The 21467-nt window shown below is 37.7% G+C and overlaps 1 protein-coding gene across 7 annotated transcripts in view; it reads right to left on the reverse strand.

The window, feature by feature from the left end:
- Window positions 1-21467, reverse strand: part of NCOA1 (nuclear receptor coactivator 1) — a 199994-nt gene continuing 178527 nt past the window's right edge. For 3 of the 7 annotated variants that reach the window (XM_081068631.1, XM_081068632.1, XM_081068633.1), the window contains exons 19-22: window positions 15980-16154; window positions 10599-10776; window positions 6410-6499; window positions 1-2383 (exon numbers count right to left, since the gene is read on the reverse strand). In XM_081068631.1, the coding sequence (XP_080924757.1) occupies window positions 2213-2383; window positions 6410-6499; window positions 10599-10776; window positions 15980-16154 (614 nt within the window). In that variant the 3' untranslated portion in view covers window positions 1-2212. Of the gene's footprint in view, window positions 2384-2468; window positions 2526-6409; window positions 6500-10598; window positions 10777-15979; window positions 16155-21467 lie in introns of all 7 variants that reach the window. The other 4 variants (XM_081068636.1, XM_081068637.1, XM_081068635.1 and 1 more) reach the window with 3 other exon arrangements.

Raw genomic sequence — 21467 nt, forward strand, 5'->3', positions numbered from 1 at the left:
TGAGGTTGTTAAACAAATTCTATTCAGTAGCTGGAAAAGTGAATTTCCTGTGGAATGACAGGAATTACATAGAAGCAAGCAATTTTATTTTCCTCAAATGTAGCAATAATTTTAATCTGTACATACATAAAACAAACAGTGCAATTATAAAACTTTGAAGGTGACATGCATACTTTAAGGTGCAGTTGGGATGGGGGAGGATGTTAGCATCTCCAATTTTCCTTACCACTTTTTTGTTTTCTAGTTCCTTATGCAAAGGTACTGAGTCAGGAAACTTCATCTGGAATGCTGAAGTTAAAGGTGAACTTCCTGAAGTCTGTACGTCTAAATATCACAAACAGAACAGAAATGACCTCCTAGAGCAGTTTAGTAGGGTCTAGAGTAATATGGCTGGGCTGTCAAGCTGGGAATGAATGAAATCAGGGATGCAATTTCTGAAAAACTAAGAGATAATATTTGTAACTGAGTGTCCTATTTCTCTTTCATAGCTGCTATCCCTTCCACCAATCTTTTGATTCGGTATACTTTCTGAATAGATGCTGTTCAGTGGAGTTATTTGTAACTAGGGGTGGTGAGATGCAGAAAGGAGGACCTGGGAAAATGGCTTCTTCCTTGATGTCTGAGTCCAAGCTCCTCTTCCATTGTTAGTTCTTATGGCCTTTTCTCTGCCATGGAAGCAGAGGTAGCTGGTGCACAATGTCAGGTGCTGTCATCATTCACAGGCCCAGGAGTGCAGGTAAAGGCGAGTGATGGGGGTCTACCTTTGCTTCTTCCACAATACCTTTCTCAAGCTTTCCTGGCCTTGCAGTGGGACTTCCTGAACTACAAAGTCAGTTCACTGGGTCCTTGACTCAGAGGCCAGGATGAGACAAGATGTGGCAGAGTGACAAGACACAAAGGGAAAATATGGTACCAATTAGCCTTAGAGCAGGATAGAGCAATTTGTATTTGCACTGATGAAAATTCAAATTCCCAAAGTCAATCTAAAACAAAAGAAGATTTTCTTTGATACTAATTTTTCTCTGTACAAGTAGCCTGTGCACGTCTGGCGATAGCTCCTTGCACTGCTCTCATGTTAGATGATCCCAGGGCTACTCTAGGGCAGTGTACTCTAGCTCATCTGGAACGGCTCTTTCTGGCAGTTGGCATTTTGATTTGAACCCCAAAGAAAATCCATACATGGCGTCACAGTTGTTAAAATAATGAAATATTACTAGCCAAATGTAACTGCAATTCAATCAATGTTATATTTCACACACAAATATAGAAAAATCAAGAGTATGATAATAAAGCCATAAAATTAAAGAGAAAGAAATAAATTTCTACAAGAAATCAAATATATTTACAGTGAGATTTAAAGGGGAAAATAAGCTACTTGGATCATAAATTTAATTTTATTTTAAATAACTTTAGCTACCTCAGCTGTTAATACAATAAAAGCAGAAAGAACAGGCTGCCTTTTTTCCAGATTTAATCAGAAAATTGTATCTACAATAATTGACAGAACTTGCTTCTTGTCCTTCACCCATCTCATCAAAAATTATTGCATTTTCCCCAAACTGTATTTTTTGGATTCCTCTGTGAATAGACTCATTTCGTCCTCGTTCCTGGAGGCATCTTGGTTTAAATCCATCTTTAAAAAAAGGAGAAAGGGTACATATGTGGAGGCAAAATATTCTCTTGAAGCCAACGAATATAGAGTTGCTAGAAGCTGATTGTACACACAAGCTGCCTGGGGTCGGGAAGGGCTGTTGATTTCGAGACACGTGACAGCCTTTGGTGGATGGGCACAGGCAGAGCCTGGCCGCCCGTCTTCCTGGGCGGGGTCGGCGCTGAGCCAGTGGAGGCGGAGCTTCATCTTCCCCTTGGAACTTGTCGTTTTGGTTCTCCTCCAAAGGCCTTCATCCAGATAAGAAGCCAACGACTGATTACAAAAATAAGAATAATTAAATTTGGCTCAAGAAATAGATTGTCCAACTGTTCTGCCTTGTTATTTTTCAATATCCAAGGCCTTTACAAAGAAAAACAAAAACATCTCTCAATCTCCCAACAAAAGTGAATTCCTTGTTTTTTTTTTTTTTTTTTTTGCTCCAAATGCTACGACCTGAAGAATGGCTGCAGATTGAGATATCAAAAATCTCAGAAAAATATATAATATATTTGTATATCTCTGTATGTCTATTATTTAAATTTCACATTCCTTTAAAAGTGGTTATTCAGTCAGTAGCTGCTGAAGGAGGCTCTTCTGCTGGGCCTGGGGGGTCTGTGGTCCTGCCGTGGGTTTTTGTGTTCCCAGTGGACCAGGCTGGTTCAGGTAAGGGTCCCCGCCTACCAGATTCACTGTACACTGGACGTCAGCAAACACCTGAACCTGTTGCACCTGCTGGAACACAAATAAAAGATGTGTTTAGACAGAAGGGTCTGCCCCCCCGGCTTATGAGTGGGTACTACTTGAAGTGGAAACTCACTAGAGCATTCCTCTAGTCTGTAGTCACCACAGAGAAGAACTCTTCTGTCTTCTTGTCCTACAAAAAGAAAATCGCTGCACTCATTTTGCTCAGGGTTCTGGAAAGTTCACACTTTAAAAATAAAATAAAAATTGGAATGGTCAAGCCTCCTACAGGGTTGCCATCAATACTGAAAGGGAGCATTATTGCTAATATTGCCAAGATTGGGAAAAGCCCAATTTCAGAGTCTGAGTATCCAGTGGTGGGTTTAAAAAAATACAAGTTACTTGGGAAACTGGCTTAAAAGCATTCTACGGGTGACTTTAGTAGGATAAAAAGATCTTTATGATGTTAGAAAATTCAGGGCTTCAACCCAGTATTAGCAAAATAAAACCACCACAACTCGGTAACAGGACATCAGCATTACTAACGTTGATGTCCACAAGGTTTGCGTAGTATCTAAATGGACTATTACACAGGTTCTTCACATACTGCCTTTAGAATTACAGCAAATATTAGCAGAACAATTTCATATTTAACTCCTTTTTTTCTGAGAGACAATCTATTTAAACACATGAGCTAAAAGTAACAGTAAGCTACTAGCTGAGAACAGTGTGAATTTTCCCTTTAACTACTTTCAGCAATAATGCAAGTATTCCTTAAAAATGTCTACAGTTGCACAGTTCTAGCATTTTCTATTGGGAAAACAAAGCCAGAAGTTAGTCCTTATCAATCAGTCTTATTAAAAAGTCATTTGTAGAACTGATGAAGGCCAAAATATCACACTTGTGAATGTTCCAGAACAAGAACGACAATGCCTTCTCAGGCATCCCAGTGCATCTATCTAAGTGTCTCAAGCTTTTGGCAAACTTGTGCTTTATGTTTAATAGGTTCACGAAGTATTTTAGATTAGTGATGCATTTTTTTGGCCATTCGTCACTAATTCATGCCAATTACACTCAGCTTTTCTGAAAAGTTGTTTTCCATTAACCCTCACTGGCCAAATGTCAAATGTCCCGACCATTCAACGCTATTCAGGCTAGCCCCGGTGCTCGGATCCGTCTGCGCTTCCAGTCTACTCTTTCTCAGCTACAGCAGATATCCCGAGCTGAGCTGTTTGAGTGTCTGCATTAAGTCTCTAGTGAGATTAGCACTGCTTCTCTCCTCAGTCTCCCTCTCCTCCTCTTCCTCTTTTCCCAGTTTCCCAAATTTTGCTTCTTGCCTCAATAGTCTACCATTTGTTTTCTTCTTCTTTGGGGCTGTTTCTCTTGTACCTAAAATGCCTCAACTCTCTGAGTCTGTTCTCTAGCTGTCTCTGCGCGCTCCCCTCACCTTCACTCGCTGTAACTCCTCATTCCTACTTTTCCTAGAACACCCCCCCTCCAGTCAACAATCTCTCTACTAGTCCTCTTCCTGCTTCTCTTTTCTTATTCTCTCCTCTGTCTTGCTTCCACCCCATCCCAGCTCTCCAAATAGAGTTAGCCCCCAATCCTCCCCTAGTCCTCCTCTCCCTATTCTTTCCTTCTCCTTTTCTGTACATCTGTCTCTGTTTTTCTATTTAACTCACTCTCCAGCTTCTGTTTGGCAAAAACAAAAACATTGGAGCAAACAGAGATTTCATGATGAGCTACAACAGAAAGAAGATTCTGTCACTGAAACTTACAATAAGCACAAACTATTTTATTTTACTATAATATATTTTACTATAAGACCAGGTATAATATAATATAACATAATGTAATACTGGGTATAATATAATATACTACAATACAATACCGGGTCTTATGTTAATTTTTGCTCCAAAAGACACATTAGAACTCATCGTCTGGCCAGGTCTTATTTTCGGGGAAACAGGGTACAGCGTTTTTAGGCACTGACTGATTTAAAAAAAAATTAACATAAAATTTCATGTTGGTATGTTTCAACATATGAAATTCTGGGACAGAACATAAGATGTCTGTCTCCAAACACTTAAAAACATTCTTGATAAAGGTATTAAAACAAACAAACAAACAAACAGAAAACTAGAGAGAAAATGCTGTTTCTTTAAAAATGCCTTTCTAAAAGACAGTCTATATTGAAATTAAAAAAAAAATTTTGAAAAGATTAAACCAAACTCTAAAAAATACACATTTCAGCTATTTTGAACTTTAAAAACAGGGGTGCCTTAGACCAGACCTCAAAGAATTTCTGATATTGCCACACCTTTACAGACAGGCAAAGGAAAATGCAAACAAAGTTTCAGATTTGCCAAGTGATAAGAGTGGTGTAGAGCTGAGTCTCAACCTCTTAAGATTTTCCAGCATAGCTTTTACTTCAAGTCAAATACTGGTCCAGGATTTGGAACTTTAAAACTTGGTTGTTTTAACTGATTTGTCGAGCTGCCTACTATGTATCTTGGTAGGGGTGAGACTTTCAAAAACTTCTAGTGAATGAAGACTTCATAGTCTCCATCACGAAATCCCCTTTCTTCAGCTTCACAGGACTTAGATCCTATTTCTTAATGCTCCGACTATGGACTCAGCCTCTTAACTGATCTTTCTCCTCCTGAGGTGGCTGCCCAGGCTCCTCCTTTCCCCTCTGCCTAGGCCAGCACTTTGGTCACTGTTCCCCTTCAGGATGACGTTTCTTCTGCAGGACTGAATCCAAATCCCTTAGTTTAGCATTCAAGGCCCCTGGAAGTTTGCCCCAATCTGCCAGTTTAATTCTTATGAATTCTTTTTACAAACCCTTTACCTTCAGTGAGTTCGTTTCCCAGGACTATGCTAAGATATTACTGTTTCCCTGTCTCTGTGCCCTCCACTTCCAATCCCCAAGACTCCAACAACCATAAAACCTTTCTCCTTCACTTGGCTTTCCTAACCACACTTCAAGGCCCAGTTCAGTACCATCTCCTGTGTAAATGCTCTTCTAACCATCTCAGCAATTTCTCCTTTCTTTTAACGCTTATGGCTCTTGCTACTTGAACAAAAACTTTAGTTTGCCTTCTTTGATTATGTGACTATTTATATGCATATGTCTATGCATGTAAACATTTATATGCATATGTCTATGCATATAAACAACAGGCCCTAAGTGGTATAGCAGAAAGAACATGAACTTTGGTGTTAGAAAGACCTGGGTCTGAACCTCAGCTCGGCTACCTTCTAGCTTTGTGAATTATGCGTATAACTAAATCTTCTCGGGTTCTGTTTCTTCATCTGTGAAAAAAAAGGAACACTGTCTCCTTTATAGCGTTATAGTGAGGCTTACATGAAAATAAAGCAAAGCTCCTAGCACAATACCTAGTGAATTATAAGCATTTCACAAATCAAATTTCACTTCCTAACTTCTTCCCACAGTTCACCTAAAGTGCAAACATGTCTCATGTTTCCTTGAATTGCCACCTTAGCATAATGCCTATATTTAAATATTTTAAAATATTTAAAAAATATTTATTAAGAAACTAAAGACTAAATAAAGTTACTGAAGTGAATTAAAACTTCCAAAATTTCTAAATTTAGGTTATATAGGAGAGTGGACTCACCCATGCTATTTGTATTGTTTTGAAGCAAACTTCTAAAAGGAGGCAGAGTATACAACAGACATTTTGTTTATTTGAATTTACTGATATCTTTTGAGGTATTTCGATTACGTGTGAGTTTTAGCACTGTGTTTATTTACAAAATAAGAATCAGTAGCCACCATCTGTAACCCTTTATCTCATCTAAACATTGGATTAAACCTTCTGAAAGCTTATCTCATTTAACCCTCTCAACAATCCTATAAGCAGGGATCGTGTTAGTTCTGTTGGTTATGCAGCAGCTCAGGAAAGTTCTCTAACAAGCCCAAGATGACACATCTGAGAAGAGCAGAGCCAGGACTCACACCCTAAGTCAGCCTCTTAACTACGATGCTACAAAAAGTTTCCTGTGTCTCTAGAGAGCAGTTGACGGTTCTGGGCTTAGAATTTTCTTACTGACCTGGGTTCCATCTGCTTCTGTTTTGAGAAGGTCAGTGGATGAGAGCTGGTTGCAGTAGAGGCCTGTGTGTCTCAGTGCTGAATCATTTATCTATTAAAGATAAGACCAAATTACAAACTAGTTGCTTAAGTTGAAGACCAAATTCTTCAATAAAAAACAATCCCACTGACAGAAAAGTAATAGAAGGACAGCAGAAATAAAAAACTTAGCCATTTACTGTGTTGTTAGAAGTCAGGGCAGTGGTTCCTGTAGGGGTGGAGAGTGATGTGTAAGGGAGCGTGAAGAAAATCTCTGGGGTGCTAAGTTATAAAGGTGTGTTCAGTTTGTGAAAATTCATCTAGTTGTGTACTTTTCTGTATATCTTTACATATGATACTTTAATAAAAAGTTAATTCACACACAAAATTTAATTTGCAAAAGACTACCATATCCAGTCAAGATTCAGTAACAGGGATCAGATTTATCCTCTGCCTGAATCAACTAAAAAATTGGACAAAATAAATGAAATGAAGGTATTGTCAAGACATTGGACAAAGGCAATTAAAGAGAGTTATCCCTAAGAGCTGGGAAATAATTGAGGAGAGTCCTGTGATTACCTCAGCCTACTGCCTAGGGAGAACTTCCAGGCTGTAGTATGGGGACAGGGAACCCAGGCAGAGCCTGATAGGCTTCCTGAGTTGAGTAGATGCAGCTGGAAGTCTGAGATGGTGAAGGCAGCTGGAATTTACAGGGCAGAATAGAATATCAGATGTGAGAGAGCTACAGAGATAGAGCTGTCAGATCCCCTTGAATCTACAGCTTAGTACTGATCAGCTAATGGATGTCAGGGGAACTATCCAAAGCAGAGGGAAGATTCACCTGACAAGATTTACATGGAATAATTCCTAAAGATCATACAGAGCTGGGAATACATCCTGATCCCACCAGCCAGAGTAGAAAACATCATACTTCACATAGCATCAAGTAGCGTATTACAAAGGCTTTGCCTCAGTAGTACGGTGAAATGAACCCTATACTAAATACTGCTCTGGTCCCACTAAATAAAAAAGCAAGACCTGAAAGGATCAAACTGTTTTCAAGTGACTTAACAATTTCCCAAAACAAAGATCAAGAATACTTATAGGAATATCAACAAGGTAAAAGTCACATGTCTGGCATTCAATAAAAATTGCCAGGCATGCAAAGTAGCAGAAAAATATGACCCATAATGAACAGAAAAGTCAATCAATTGAAACCAACCCCAAAATGATGCAGATAATAGAACTGATAGGTAAGAATATTAAGATAGTTACTATAGTAACTGTATTCCATATGTTCAAGAAGATAGAGGGAAGACTGAACATGTTAGAGACATGTATGATATAAAAAAGGTCCAAACTGAACTTCTGAAGATGAAAATAGCAATGGCTGAGGTGAAAATACACTGCATAAAATTAACAGATCAGACATTGCAAAAGAAAAGATCAGTGAACATGAAGCTTTAGCATTAGAAACTATTCAAAATGAAACACACAAACAAAAAAATGGTTGACCTTGCCCCTCCCCCCAAGAAAACCCCCGTAAACCCACAGAATCAGTGAGCTGTGATTGTGAGTTGGGACAACTTCAAGTGGCCTACTATATGTAATTGGAGTCTCTGAAGGAGAAGAGGGGGTGGTAACGGAAAAAATATTTGATGAAATAATGGTCAATATTTTTCCAAATTTGATGAAAATTATACATCCATGAGTCAAGAAACTCACTGAAGCCCAAGCACAAGAACTATGAAGAAAATCGCATTAAGGCATATCATAAACAAACTGCATAAAACCAGTGATAAAGATAATAATCTTAAGAGCAGCCAGAGAGGGAAAAATATCAATCATGAACAGAGGAACAAAGATCAAATGACAGCAGATATCTCGGCAGAAGAACCACAGTGGAGCAACATCTTAAAAGTACTGAAAGCTCAAACTGCCAACCTAGAATTCAAGAAAAAGAACTGTCAAAGATGAAGGTGAAACAAAAACTTTTTCACACATATAAAAGATGAAAGAATTCATCATCTACAGACCAACACTACAAAAACTGTTAAATGAAGACCTTCAGGCAGAAGGAAAATAGTACCAGACGGAAATTTGAATTTACACATACTAGGAATGAAGAGCATTAGAAACAACTACATAGGTAAATATAAAAGACTTCGCATTTAAATTTTTGGAAAATATAATTGACTGTGTAAAGCAAAAGTATTCACAATATATTGTGGGGTATGTAGACATAATATGTATGACAACAATAGCACAGGAGGGGAAAATGGAAATAAACTGTTGTGAGGTTCTTATATGTGAGGTGATGTACTATCACATGATGATAAGGTAAAGACGTGCACTATAAACTCTAAAGCAACCACTAAAATCATAAAACAGAATTATATGTAGCTAATAAGCCAACAAAGGATATAAAATGAATTTAAATATTTAATTAAATCAAAAGAGGCAAGAAATGAAGACAAAAAAAAATGAGAATTTAAATATAGCCATATCAATGGTCACACTAAATGTAAATGGGCTAACCACTCTAATGAAAAGGCAGAGAAAGTCAAAAGGCATAAAAAAGCAAAACCTACTATGTAAGAAATATACTTTCAATGGAATATTCTTTTACCTACTTCATTACAGTTTTTATTATTTTGTTTTAATCTACTGGAGATACTAAATAATTCTAATAAGTGAATAAGTTCAAGATAACAAGGACAAGAAACAATCCTATTTGGTTCTTTTATTTTGTTAGAAGACACAGATCACTAAGTTGTTGGGATTTTTTCCCTAACCTCCTTATACTTACTTTATAATACCTGGGGAATAGGGATTAAAAAAAATTAACATCAGAAAGGAATTCTACAGTACAGGTAATCAGTGTTTACACGTTTTTAAGACTTGCTGTAAATTATGGACACGTGATCATAGCCAAGTCACTTTGTGGTTGCTGATAATGAGAAAAGTACAGGGAGTTACCCCAATGATCTTCTTAAATATCACTTTGAATTTAGTCATTCTTTTCTTAAAAATCTTCAGGAGGCTCCAGAATAATTCTAAACATTCAGATGGCCTGCAACACTCCTAAAAAGCTTACCACATAAATTCTGCTCTAAATATAATATAAATATCCCTTTAACATTCATTAGACGTTTCAACTTCTATTCCTGCCTAGGTCAATCTTGAATGTTTTTTTCTGTTCTCTTTCCTTAGGGAAATTTTCCATGAAGTCTTTCCGAATTGGGCCCTTTTTCCTTTAAACTCTCAGTAGTTAACTGTACATACTCCTTATCTGACAGAAAATACATATGGTCTTATGGAGGCCCATCGCTTACACAGCTGTTTTGTCCTATCATTCAACTGATTCTTTGTTCATGTTGTATCTCCCCAGCTTGTTAATATCATCTCCTACAGAGCTGTCTTTGTACATAGTAAGTACTGAATTGAAAGAGTGAAATGAAGAAAATGTGTTCAGGATATAAAGGGTTAAGTTCTAAGCCAATGTATTAATTATATGTATCATTTTATAATAAATCTGAAACACCAGAATTTCATGAAACTAAAATCTTATATAAGTTATGTCAAAATTTTTATAGTATATTTTAAGGAATAGTAATTATCAGAAGATGGTGGGAGACCCGGCTGGGTGTGTGGGAAGTGCGGCTGGTCACCTGGCAGGTGCTGAGAGGTGGAGAACAAAAAAACAGAACAAAACGAAACAAAACAAAATAGTGGGAAAGAATAAAGAAGCGTGGTTATTTTATTTATTTAATTATTAGTTTCAGGTGTACAAAGCAACATAATGATTAGACATTTACACACCTAATGATGTGATAATTCCAACAAGTCTACTATCCCTCTGACACCGTACATAATTATTAAGATACCATTGACTGTATTCCCCTATGCTGTACTATATGTCCTGTGACTATATACATATTTTAAAATTATAGCTGACACTCAATATTATTTCATATTAGTTTTAGGTATCCAGCACATTTATATAATTTATAATGTGGTCTCCCTGATAAGCCTAGTACCCATCTGCCAGAAGTGTGGTTATTTTGGATGAATAACCGTGCACATACCTGATTTTCCTTGGAGTAATAAGTTATGGTGTGGAGCACGTGGTGTGGAATATGTGTAGCCAGTGTGCCAGCAGTGCCGCTTACCTGTTCTGGGCACACGGTGTTCATTCCTGGCATCTGCAAAGAGCTCATCTGCATCTGGCCCATCACTGGGTTCATGTTCTGTACATCCGAGTTGCCACCCGCCATGGACACGGTGATGCTCATGTTGTTGTACACGCCAGGCTGTGCGGGCGGGTTCTGGACAGCGTGACCGAATGCACTGTGAACTCAAAAACAATCCAGATTACGTCCACTGATCATGCACAGGGCGATAACGTCACCGGCCTGTTTCTCACTCATTAGACAGAAGTCCAAAGAAAATAGTGCACATTCTTAAGTGACATGTCAAACTTTATCTTATTACACTATCTATATAAGGATTAAGTATAATTCAGATACACTGTGACCTCTGCCCAAGGCGCTTAATAATTCAAAAACTCATTTTAAGTTACAATTATTTGGGTAGTATCAGAATTTTTAAGCTCCAATTATCTGAATACTTAAGAAAGGAAGTTTTCCAACATAAGTAAATCTTCTAGATAACTGAAATCTACCCATTTAACCATCAAAATCATTCTAAAATGTATTATATTATCTTCTTAAACAGAGACTATACTATTTAAGGAAAGTGCCTGGCTTATACATCAATCCTCATTAAGTGTTCATTGAATGAATAATAAAAGAACGAGTGATTCAAATACAGCATTCTCATATTGTGACTGCATATCCTCTTAGACATTTGAGGGGAATGTTGGTGTCTTGTTTCACTTACTCCTTGTCTCCCATACGGCAGTAAGTGACATATAGCAGGCACTCAGTAAATATCTCATGAATGAATTATGGACATGGATTATTACTCAGTGCTATCAACTGATGAGATTTGGACTGCTCTTTATTTATAGGTTTTACAATATCTATACCAGTGTTTTTTGGAGTGCAGTCAGAGACTATCTGTAAGAGAATTCCCTGGGACTCATTGAAAATTCAGTCTCCCAGGCCTTACTGCAGCCATAGTGATCATATTTCCTGGGGATGGGTATAAAAAGCTGCATTTCTAACTACTTATACACATTAAAATTTGACAGCTTTTATTCAATGTCCTATAGCTTGCTACCATTTCTCAAGGTTTCAGTGTCTGGCTTCTTTCAATATGCTACAAACTAAGAGGAAACCTGATGTATATAACCAGACATTTTTATTTGGCAAATTTAATGTTTTTAAAGACTTCAAAGATTTCCTTAGGCCTGATGATAGCTTCATGTCTTCTCTAGGATGCAAAAGGCAAGGGCAATTATGTTTTTAAGGGGGCTTGTTTTATTGACTTCTTTCTCCATGGCCAAGTTCTGGACTGTTATTATACCAAAGATCTCAAATGTTAAACCAGTTTCTATCAGTAGGTAGAATAGTATGGAGTAAATTCCAAGTAAATACAACTTGTAACTTTATATGTGAACCTCCAAAATTCTATGTGATACACATATGCAACACATCTAAAGAAAAATGTATGAATTGTGTCTTTTGTAAGTTCTACAAAAACACCAAATATTTTCTGATTATCTATCAATTGTTAAACAATAAGCTGCTGGTAACATGCTACCTATTCCAATGTTAATTATGGAGAATTTGATTTAAAAAAATAATTTACCCCCTCAATGGCTTATCTATTCCCTGCTAGCTCTTAGAGGTAAGCACGATGTACTGACATTTATAGCTTCTGGTAGATTAAGGTAACCACACTGACATTAACAGGCTGAGAAACAGCTTCTTCATCATGTCTGAAGAAAAGCAGCAAATTTTCCCCAAGTAATTATAAAACACAAATGCTCAAAGAAAATTATATGCCTAGGAAATGGCCAACAATACATCTGTGGCCCATTAGTGTCTGCACGGTGTATAGGCTTGTGAGGCAGTGTCCCCACACTAAGGGTGAGAAAAACCTATTAGTCTCCTGCCCATTTCCTAATGAGAACATTTCTGTCTGAGACAATGCTCATTTGTCAACTGATACATAACTCATCACTGCGGAGGCTCAGGGCTTATGTAAGTTAGTGCTTCAGAAGCTTTAAGGACTGCAATGATGTCATACGTAGTGAAAAAAAGCTTAGGCTTTAATTTCTTGACACATTTATATTTGGGACTATATATTAGTTTAAGTTTTTTCAAACTGCTCCTGCCAATAGTTCCATTTCAGTTTCTTCCATCATGGGAAGAAGACCAACCTCTCGGTCCTGGAACAGACTGGAGGGTTTACCGTTGCTTTAGGCCCAGTGTGGGAAGGACCCTCTCTCACTCCGCTTTCCTGGTCAGCCTCATGGCAATTATCAGTTCCTTAAGCCAGCACCAGGGATTGGTAGCCTCTGAATCATGAGGGAAAACGGGAAAGATGACGAATTCGCCCTAAAGTGGGTCCCACAGATACTACAGGTATTAACAAGCAGGGGAGTTCCTGGTCAAAGAAGTCTGAGAAAGGGTTAAACAACAGGTCTTCAGAGCCTTTAAAATGCTAATAAGCACTAGGACTCTCCAGAATGACTACAGAATTACACAGTGACACTGCCCAGTTCTAGGACACGTAGATTTGGTTTAACCCTTTCTTTCTCTTGCCACCAAAGAGATAATGAAAAAGAATCACATTACACTGTCTCTGACCTATTATGTCTTACATCATTCCACTTAATGATGCTTTGTTTTATGTTTTACTTTTCTCTGCACTCCTCTTGTCACCAACTAGACTGCTGGTTACCTGACGGCAGGGGCTCTTTTCCCTGCTCCTTGTGGCATCTGTGCAGCAGAGACAGTGAGTGGTGCCTGCACTGGCCGATACACACGAAACAAATCAGCAAGTGTGAATGTTTGGAGAGTTGGTGATAGTCATTTTCCTTCTCAAATGCTTTGGGAAAGACAAAGCTCACGGCAACTGCTCAAGTACAACAACTCAAGTCCACATTTGAATCTGAATCCAAGGAGTGACTTAGGTCCGAACAGGAAGTCTCTGCACTCATTTGTTCTGAGATGTACACTAAGGGCTTCCCTGCTCTAAAGGATGGACAGACGGAAGTGAACACAAACGACAGCCTTGCTCTTAGGAAGCTTACATTTCAGTTAGAGAGATAGACCATGAATAAACAGACAAACACACAATATGGCAGGTGTTAAGCACTAAAGGGAAAGGAGGGACGAGGGATGGGAAATGGTGTTGTTTTAGAAATGATGGTCAGGGAAGTTTACTATGGTGACAATCAATATCTGTATTTAATAAGGTGACATTTAAGTAAAGACTTGAAGTGGGAGAGAGCAAACCATGTGGCTACTGAGAGAAGAACATTCCAGCAGAGGGATTTAAAAATGCAAAGGTCCTGAGTTTGCAATGTACTTGGCACATCTGAGGAACAGAAGAATAAACAGAAGCCAGTGTGGCAGGGTGAGTGATGAGAATAGCAGATGAGGTCAGAGAAGTATCCAGGAGCAAGACTAAGCCGGGCTTCACAGGCCCCATATTGTACATTGTGTAAATTGGAGTTTTGAGCAAAGGACAGACAGACACACTGCCTCGTGTTTTAAAAGCATCACTCTGGCTACCATGTGGAGCTTACACTGCAGTGGAGCAAGGGTGCAAGCAGGGAGACAGAGGCCACTGCAATGTCCAGGAAAAAGATGACGGTGGCTGGCACTAAGTGTACAAGTGGGGCAGATGAGAAGTTGAGAGCTGCTAGAGCTGATATGATTTGCTGATGAAATGTTTGATGGAGGATATAAGAAAAAGAGAAAAGGTTTTCTTCCGAGTAACTGGAAAAATGAGGGTGCTTACTGAGATGGGGAAAAGCAGGAGAGGAGCACGTTTTGGGGAGAAGATCACTTTAGTTTTAGGCATGTTAAGTTTGAGAGGCGTCTAAGTGGAGATGTCAACTGGGCAGCTGTGTACACTGTATGTTCAGGGGAGAAGTCTGGGCTGGAGACTGAAATTTGGGAGTCTTAGTACAGAGACAGGCATTCACAGCAATAAGATTGAGTGACATAACCAAGGGAGTGGGTAGATATGGACAAGAGGACCTGGAAGGAGCTATGAGGCCCTCACATGGAGGTCAGGGAGATGAGAAAGACCCAGCAGAGGAAACTGAGGAGTCGCCTTTCTCAAGAGAGAAAGTTGTTCCAGAAACCAAATGAAGAAAAAGCTTCCAGAAAGGATAACTGCTCAAATATGCCAAGTGCTACAGATGACCACTGACTGCATTCTGCAATGTTAGACATTAATGACCTTGACAAGAATACTTTTGGTGGAGTGGCAGAGATGAAAGTCTGACTGGTTCAACAAGGAATGGAGGAGAGGAAGTGATAGGGTACTGCCTTTTAATAAATTTAACTGCAAAGGGGAGCAGACCTGTCAGCATGACTGTTTTCTTTTCAGCCACATTTAAATGCCTAAGTGTAGATACGAAGCAAGAGTTTGGCTGGATTTTATTAGGGGGCATTTTGCTAGGCACAGGGGCAAGAGGACAGCTGGGAAAGGGAGTTGAGAATGCTGGTAAAGGAATAATTATAATGATGGACCATGAAATCTAAAGTGGGTTTAGGAAGCTGGGATTAGTACACATGAGGAGACTACGTTCTTCTTGCATGTTATATAAACAGTTCCGTTTCTACCTAATTTACACACAGTCTTCACTGAGAACTACCTAGTTCTCTAACAGGAAGATTTCCTCTCTCACCTTTTGGTGAACTTTAAGAGAATATGGTCTTAAGTTTTCAATTTTAACTGCCTTACTTATTATGTTGTCAGATCAAACGGTTTCCCTGTCATTAGAACCAAGACACAACCAAATTAAAACCCTTATAAAACTCAAATTATGTGTGAAAAGTTCAGCAGCCAGGATTTGGAGGAAAAAAATGACTTTAGTGAGATAATTCTGAACAAAATGAGCAAGATGAGGCCAGTGAACATCTAGATTCAAAGAGCTGGGAAACGTGGAACGACCCAAGAAGCCTGAAAAACCTTTGTTGTTGCTATGAAATTTTTAAAACATACTGAGAAGAGTGAAACCTGTTTACATTCAGTTCTATTGTATTCTAACATTTTGCCACTTTTACTTTAGATTTTTAAGTGTTTTGTAAAGGAAGACTTTTTAAAAAGCACCCATTTCTCCATCTGTCCCAGGGAAGCTGTTACTCATGGGAGTAGATCATATTCTTCTGCTGTGCTGGGGGTGGGACAAAAAGGTTGGGGGCCACCAGACCACTTCTCTTTCTTGTACACACACAAATTTGCCTTAAAAATCTTTAGTTTTCCTTGTTGATAACATAAAATTCACTTCCTTGAATTTGCAAATAACAGTAGTGAATAATCTTCCACTGAGACTGTGAAGGAATGGCTATTCTTACATGCTGCAGGGTTCCAGTGATGCTCCTATGTAAAAATTGCCCCTTACTTGTTGTTTCCCATCGCTCCTTGCTGCCAGGCCTTCATGTCTGGTGACTGGTACCCAGAAGCAGGTGGAGTTTGCTGGAGCAGAGAAGTCTGAGGAGGAGGGATTGGCATCGGCACCATGGAGCTCCCAGGGCTCAGAGATGGAGCAAAGTTGGCCTCACCTTGAGGAACCATTCCTGCAAATTGACACAAATTAATTTATGTGAATACACTATACATTTATTAACCCCATAAGGATCTGTTATAATACATTTAGAGACAACTTAATCAACAGAGTAGGGAAAAAATTTCTGTCTCTCAAAATAAGGCAGGAAATTTTGTATAAACAGATGGATAAACAAACATAAGTTTGGAAGAATGCTTTCCATTCTCAGACGTTGATTTGAGTACTAGGATTACATATGATTTTTTTTCTGTTCTATTTTGCTTACATGAATTTTTAAGTGTAAAAAACATATATGAACATAAGTGACAGATTACTGGTGTAATAAAGTTGAAAAGGGAAAACTATAAGAACATGAGTGATTGGAAAATGAGTGTTTTGTTGGCCACTACTCCTTTGTCATCTGTGTAGACTTCTTCCCTTCCGTCCTTTTTTTTTTAAAAAGTGTTATTGAGATATAATCTACATAGCATCAAATTCAACCACTGACCTGCACAGTTCAGTGATTTTTAGTAAATTTATCAAGTTGTGCAACCATCACCACAATCCAGTTTGGACATTTTCATCACCTCCATATTCCCTGTGCCTGTTTGTAGTAAATCCCGCTCCTACCTCTGCCTCCACTGATCTGCTTTCTGTCTCTACAGATTTGCTCTTTTTTGGAAATTACATATGAATGTGATCATCTGAGGTGTTTTTGTTTCCAGCTTCTTTCACTTAGCATACTATTTCTGAGGTTCAACCATTCTGTAGCATTTATCAGTAGTTTGTTTCTTTTTATTCAGGATAGTTAATGATTTAACTATTGAAAAATCAATTGACCATAAAAGTCAATCATTCTGCCAACTATAATTTTATATATATAATGTGATGGTTCAGTGTGAGGTCGGAGGGATAGTGGATGGGGGGAGGGGGGCTCACAGTGTGAGGGATATAAATGATGAACGTCTAAGTATTACCTTGTCTTGTACACCTGAAACTAAAAAAAAAAAAAAAAAAAAAAAAGTCAATCATTCTGTCATTCTGTTGCAGTGATCTATATGTCCATATGTCTATGGCATCCAACTTTGTTCTTCCATTTCAAAATTGTTTTAGCTGCTCTAGGTATTTCCATATAAATTGTAAGAGAAGCTTGTCAATTATCCAAAAAGCATGTTATTTTTTGATAGAAATTGCATTGAATTGTAAGATCAATTTGGAGTGAATTACCTTTTCAGTCTTTTTTCTCTCTGATTTCCATTGCTGTATCTTCAGGTTCACTCTTTTTTCTTTTGTAATGTCTAATCTGCTTCTTATCCTATCCAAGATATTTTTTCACCTCAGACATTATAATTTTCATCTCCAGAAGTTTGATTTATTTATTTATTTTTTCTTCCATACCTTTACTTAACATGTTTAGGCTTTCCTCTAACTTCTTGGACATACAGAATAAATGTATAATTTATAATTGTCTTAACATGTCTGTCTACTAATTCTAACAGTTATGTAATTTCTGGGTTGGTTTTGATGGACTAATTTTTCTCCTCATAATTGGTTTTACTTTCCTGCTTCTTTGTTTGCCTGGTAATTTAAAAAATGATTTCATGCCTTGTGAATTTTACCTTGTTAGGTGCTCAATTTTTAAAATTCCTTTAAATATTTTTGACAATTGTCTGAGTCATGGTGAGGTTACATGGACACAGTTTAATTCTTTTGGGTCTTGTGCCTAATGAGACAAGAGCAGGGTTTATTCTCGCCCATTACTAAGGCAAAACCCTTCTGAGTATTCTGCTTGATACACCATAAATTATGAGTTTTCTCTTCTGGCTGGTGGAAAGAGGAACTGGTTCTGTGTGAACTCTGAAGACTGTTCCCTCTAATCTTTTCAGGTGTTTTCCCTGGCCTTGGTTTGTGTACATACAACAAACAGAACACACACACACACACATACACACGTACTTTCTCAGCTGAAGATGTCATCGGGACCCTCTGCATATCCCGGTAGTTCTCTCTCTCTGTGACTCTCTTCTCTGGTACTGTGCCCTGAGACTTCTAGCTACCTTGGCTCTCCTGGATTCCCAGCTCCATTGCCTCAACTAGGGGAAACCCCTTGCTCTTGGTGGATTCCCCCTCCCTTCAGCATAGACTGAGCAGTTTCGAGAACTGGTTTATTATAATGTACTTTGACTTTTTGTTTTGGATAGGAGAATAAATTTGGTCCCTGTTACTCCATCTTGGCCAAAAGTTGAAGTTTACAACAATTTAAAAAAGTGAAAATGAGCTTCTTTTTATGCTTTATGTTAGCACTCTGTATTTTTTTTCTTTTTTTCCTGACAATTACATTTCACAGTTAAATACTTTTGAGGTAGAGAAAGTTATAAAAGTGCAGAAAGAACATCATAATTTGATTACCTACAATTTAGTATAATATTCTGTGTTCTATAATTGTTAATATTATAAGTTTTCTCTTTTTTTTTTGGTTTGGTTAATCTGGTCAGAGATGTAGTTAATTTATTCACATTTGTTTTTTTATAGGCTACAATTTAAAATTTTTTGTGAAAGTTGAGCCAATTATAGACTTGCTATAGTTTATTTCTTTTATTAAATGTTTACCTTTTTTCTTTGTTTTGGTGAAGACTGTAAAAATAAAACTATATATTTTCTTCTTGCTGCTTCCTACATATGTAATTTAATCTCTGGTAAATAATTTTGACTTCGAATATACAGAGAAAAAATTTTTTTCTGTTTGTGACTCTACAAGGTGGGTTTTTTCTCCCATCATTTTCTTCATATATGTTGATTATCTTTGCATTAATTCTACATTTTAAATTTCAACTATTTTGATTGTGAGCCTTAAAAACCACTTGTCTGTTCTTAATGCATGTTGAACCTTAACATGTGATGAAATAATTTCTTTCAGAAAAATATCTGTATGTGAAGGGGAAAAGATACTTATCACATTCTGGATATTACTCTGTGGGGTCCAAGTAAACAATAAATACGAGACTTCAAGTACATCGACATGTTTTTTGATAGTTCTTTCTGGCCTTATCTCAGATTTTAAGTAGCCATGTTTTCCTTATCAGATGACCTAATTTTAGTAGAAAGAACCAGCCTGTCAATAACAAATTACAGAGGTAGTTACAGTTCTAGTCCCAGTTCTGCCACTACAGAGAACTTTGGGTTCCTTGAACCAGACAATCTAGTTTAACAAGTCTACTATTCCATCTTTGCCTATACTATGTTAATTCTCCCTGTTGGATCATAAATATATCACAGCCATCTAACAGCAGCAACTAGAATTAAGATTCATCTTTCCTTTCATTTATTTCTTCAACTCTCCCCTAGATCACTGTGCTAAGCACTTGAGAAACAAAGATTAAAAAAACCACATGCTACTCATTCAAGGAACTTGCTATTTCAAAAGAAAGGCAGTAAGTTAACAAGTGGCTATAAGATGGTGGTGAGTGCTTATGACTGGGAGTATGAGGGAATGCTTCCCAGAGGAGATACCTCTGAGAGAAAAAAGGAACAGGAATGAGACAGGTGACGGAAGGAAGGATATTTTAGACAGAGGGTTCAGCATATACAAAGCCCTAGGGGTGAAGGAGAGCAAGATAAGTACTCTTTCCTGGAACTTGAAAAGTCTGTTATAGCTGGAACACTGAGAAATGGAGGGAAGGGAAAGTGGAGGTGAGGAGTCTAGCTTTGGACAAGTTGAGTTTGGGGTGTTGGTGGAAAATTCAATTATGTCCCATAGGCAGCTATACACATGAGCTGAGAGATCCGGTTTAGAGACAGAGAACAGTCATGAGCATGAAGAGGTCACTGCAGCCACACGAGTTGATGGGATCACTGAGGAGGAGTCAGCGGAGTAGCATGTTTATGGTGTAGTTCACAGAAGAGGCAGCTCTGGATGGGCTTCAAGGTATTCACGAAGTGGGTACAAAAACTTAAAAAAAAATCCCTCATATTTACTTTGAATAGTGTCTTTAGTATAAAATGAATTTTAAATATCTTTGTTGTAGTGCATTCATCTTCATGGCATGATAGTCTAGGAAATTTTTCTGTTTTCAGAAATAAAGAAAGCATACTCTGTAATAGTTTACCTACAAGTTCCTTCATCTACTTTGGGCCTATATTAGGTGCAAGATGCCAAAGCTAAAAGCTAAAGCAAAGCTAATGTCGTTATCCTTTGGTATAACTGTCATTAATTAGCACAGGGATCAGCAAATTTGTTCTGCCAAGGGCCAGATAAATATTTTCGGTTTTGCAGGCAATAAGATTTCTGTAATTACTCCACTCTGTTGTGTGAAACCAGCTATAGACAATATGTAAACTAATGAGCGTGACTGTGTTCCAATAAAACTTTATTTACAAAAAACATGTGGTGGCTTTTTTTGTTGTTGTTTGTTTTTGTTTTTTTGAGAAGGCTTGCTTTGAAAGGTTGGAACTTTTCTAGAACTTGAATTTGTACCAACATAAAGCTTGGTCTTAAAGCCTCCTACCAGGCTGCTGATCATACTTGAGCAAGTTGAAAACTTAGAGCAGTGAAAGAAATTACAAACATTTCATCTTTAAACGTTCTTCTGATCTCCAGAAAAACTAACAACTTTCCTTCTATTATTTTAAAGCAGTTCATAGAAAAACTGAAAGCTCTACCATTTCATTTCAGTGTGCAATTGGATGAAATTACTACTCTCTCCAATGTACCTGCTTCGGAGGTTTGTTTGAAGTATAACTGCTGGCTTTATCAAAGAAAAATTCTTATTTTGTGAAAAGTATTTTTTATTAATCTTGTCAACTTCATCGGAACTGGGGCTTTGAAGCACTGCCTTTTCGGTGGGTTTGTTAAGGAATGGGAGCAGGAAAGGAAGTTCTCTGTTCTTTGCTTTCAGAGAAGGAGGTGTTAAAGAGCATGACTGAATATTGACAGAAGTACTATTTTTACTTTTATAAGAGAAAAAAATCCTTGGAGAATTTATTAATATTTGGCTGACTTGTAGTTAGTTGTTGGTCCCTCCCTCCCCAATGAATGAGATAAATCTTTTGATTCAAGGCTCTGCAATCAATATCATGAGTGCTAAGAATCTATTTGCTGTTTTGGTTAAGCTGCCATTTTGGAAGAGGAATGGGGAGATATAACTACAGAAGTCTTCTAATGTTGGAGGAAGTACTTCTTTAGGTTAAAGAGAAAAAGCCTTGTCAAATTCTTTGTATATAGAAATTGCAAGAAATAAAACTTTTGAAGGCCACTCCTGTTCAGATAACCTTATAATTAAAATATGGATTTATAATCCTTTTGTTGCCCACACAGATAGTGTCAGAGCTATAAACCAGCCAAAGA

Source organism: Rhinolophus hipposideros, assembly GCF_964194185.1.
Source record: "Rhinolophus hipposideros genome assembly, chromosome: 12".
NCBI classification, from domain to species: Eukaryota; Metazoa; Chordata; class Mammalia; order Chiroptera; family Rhinolophidae; genus Rhinolophus; species Rhinolophus hipposideros.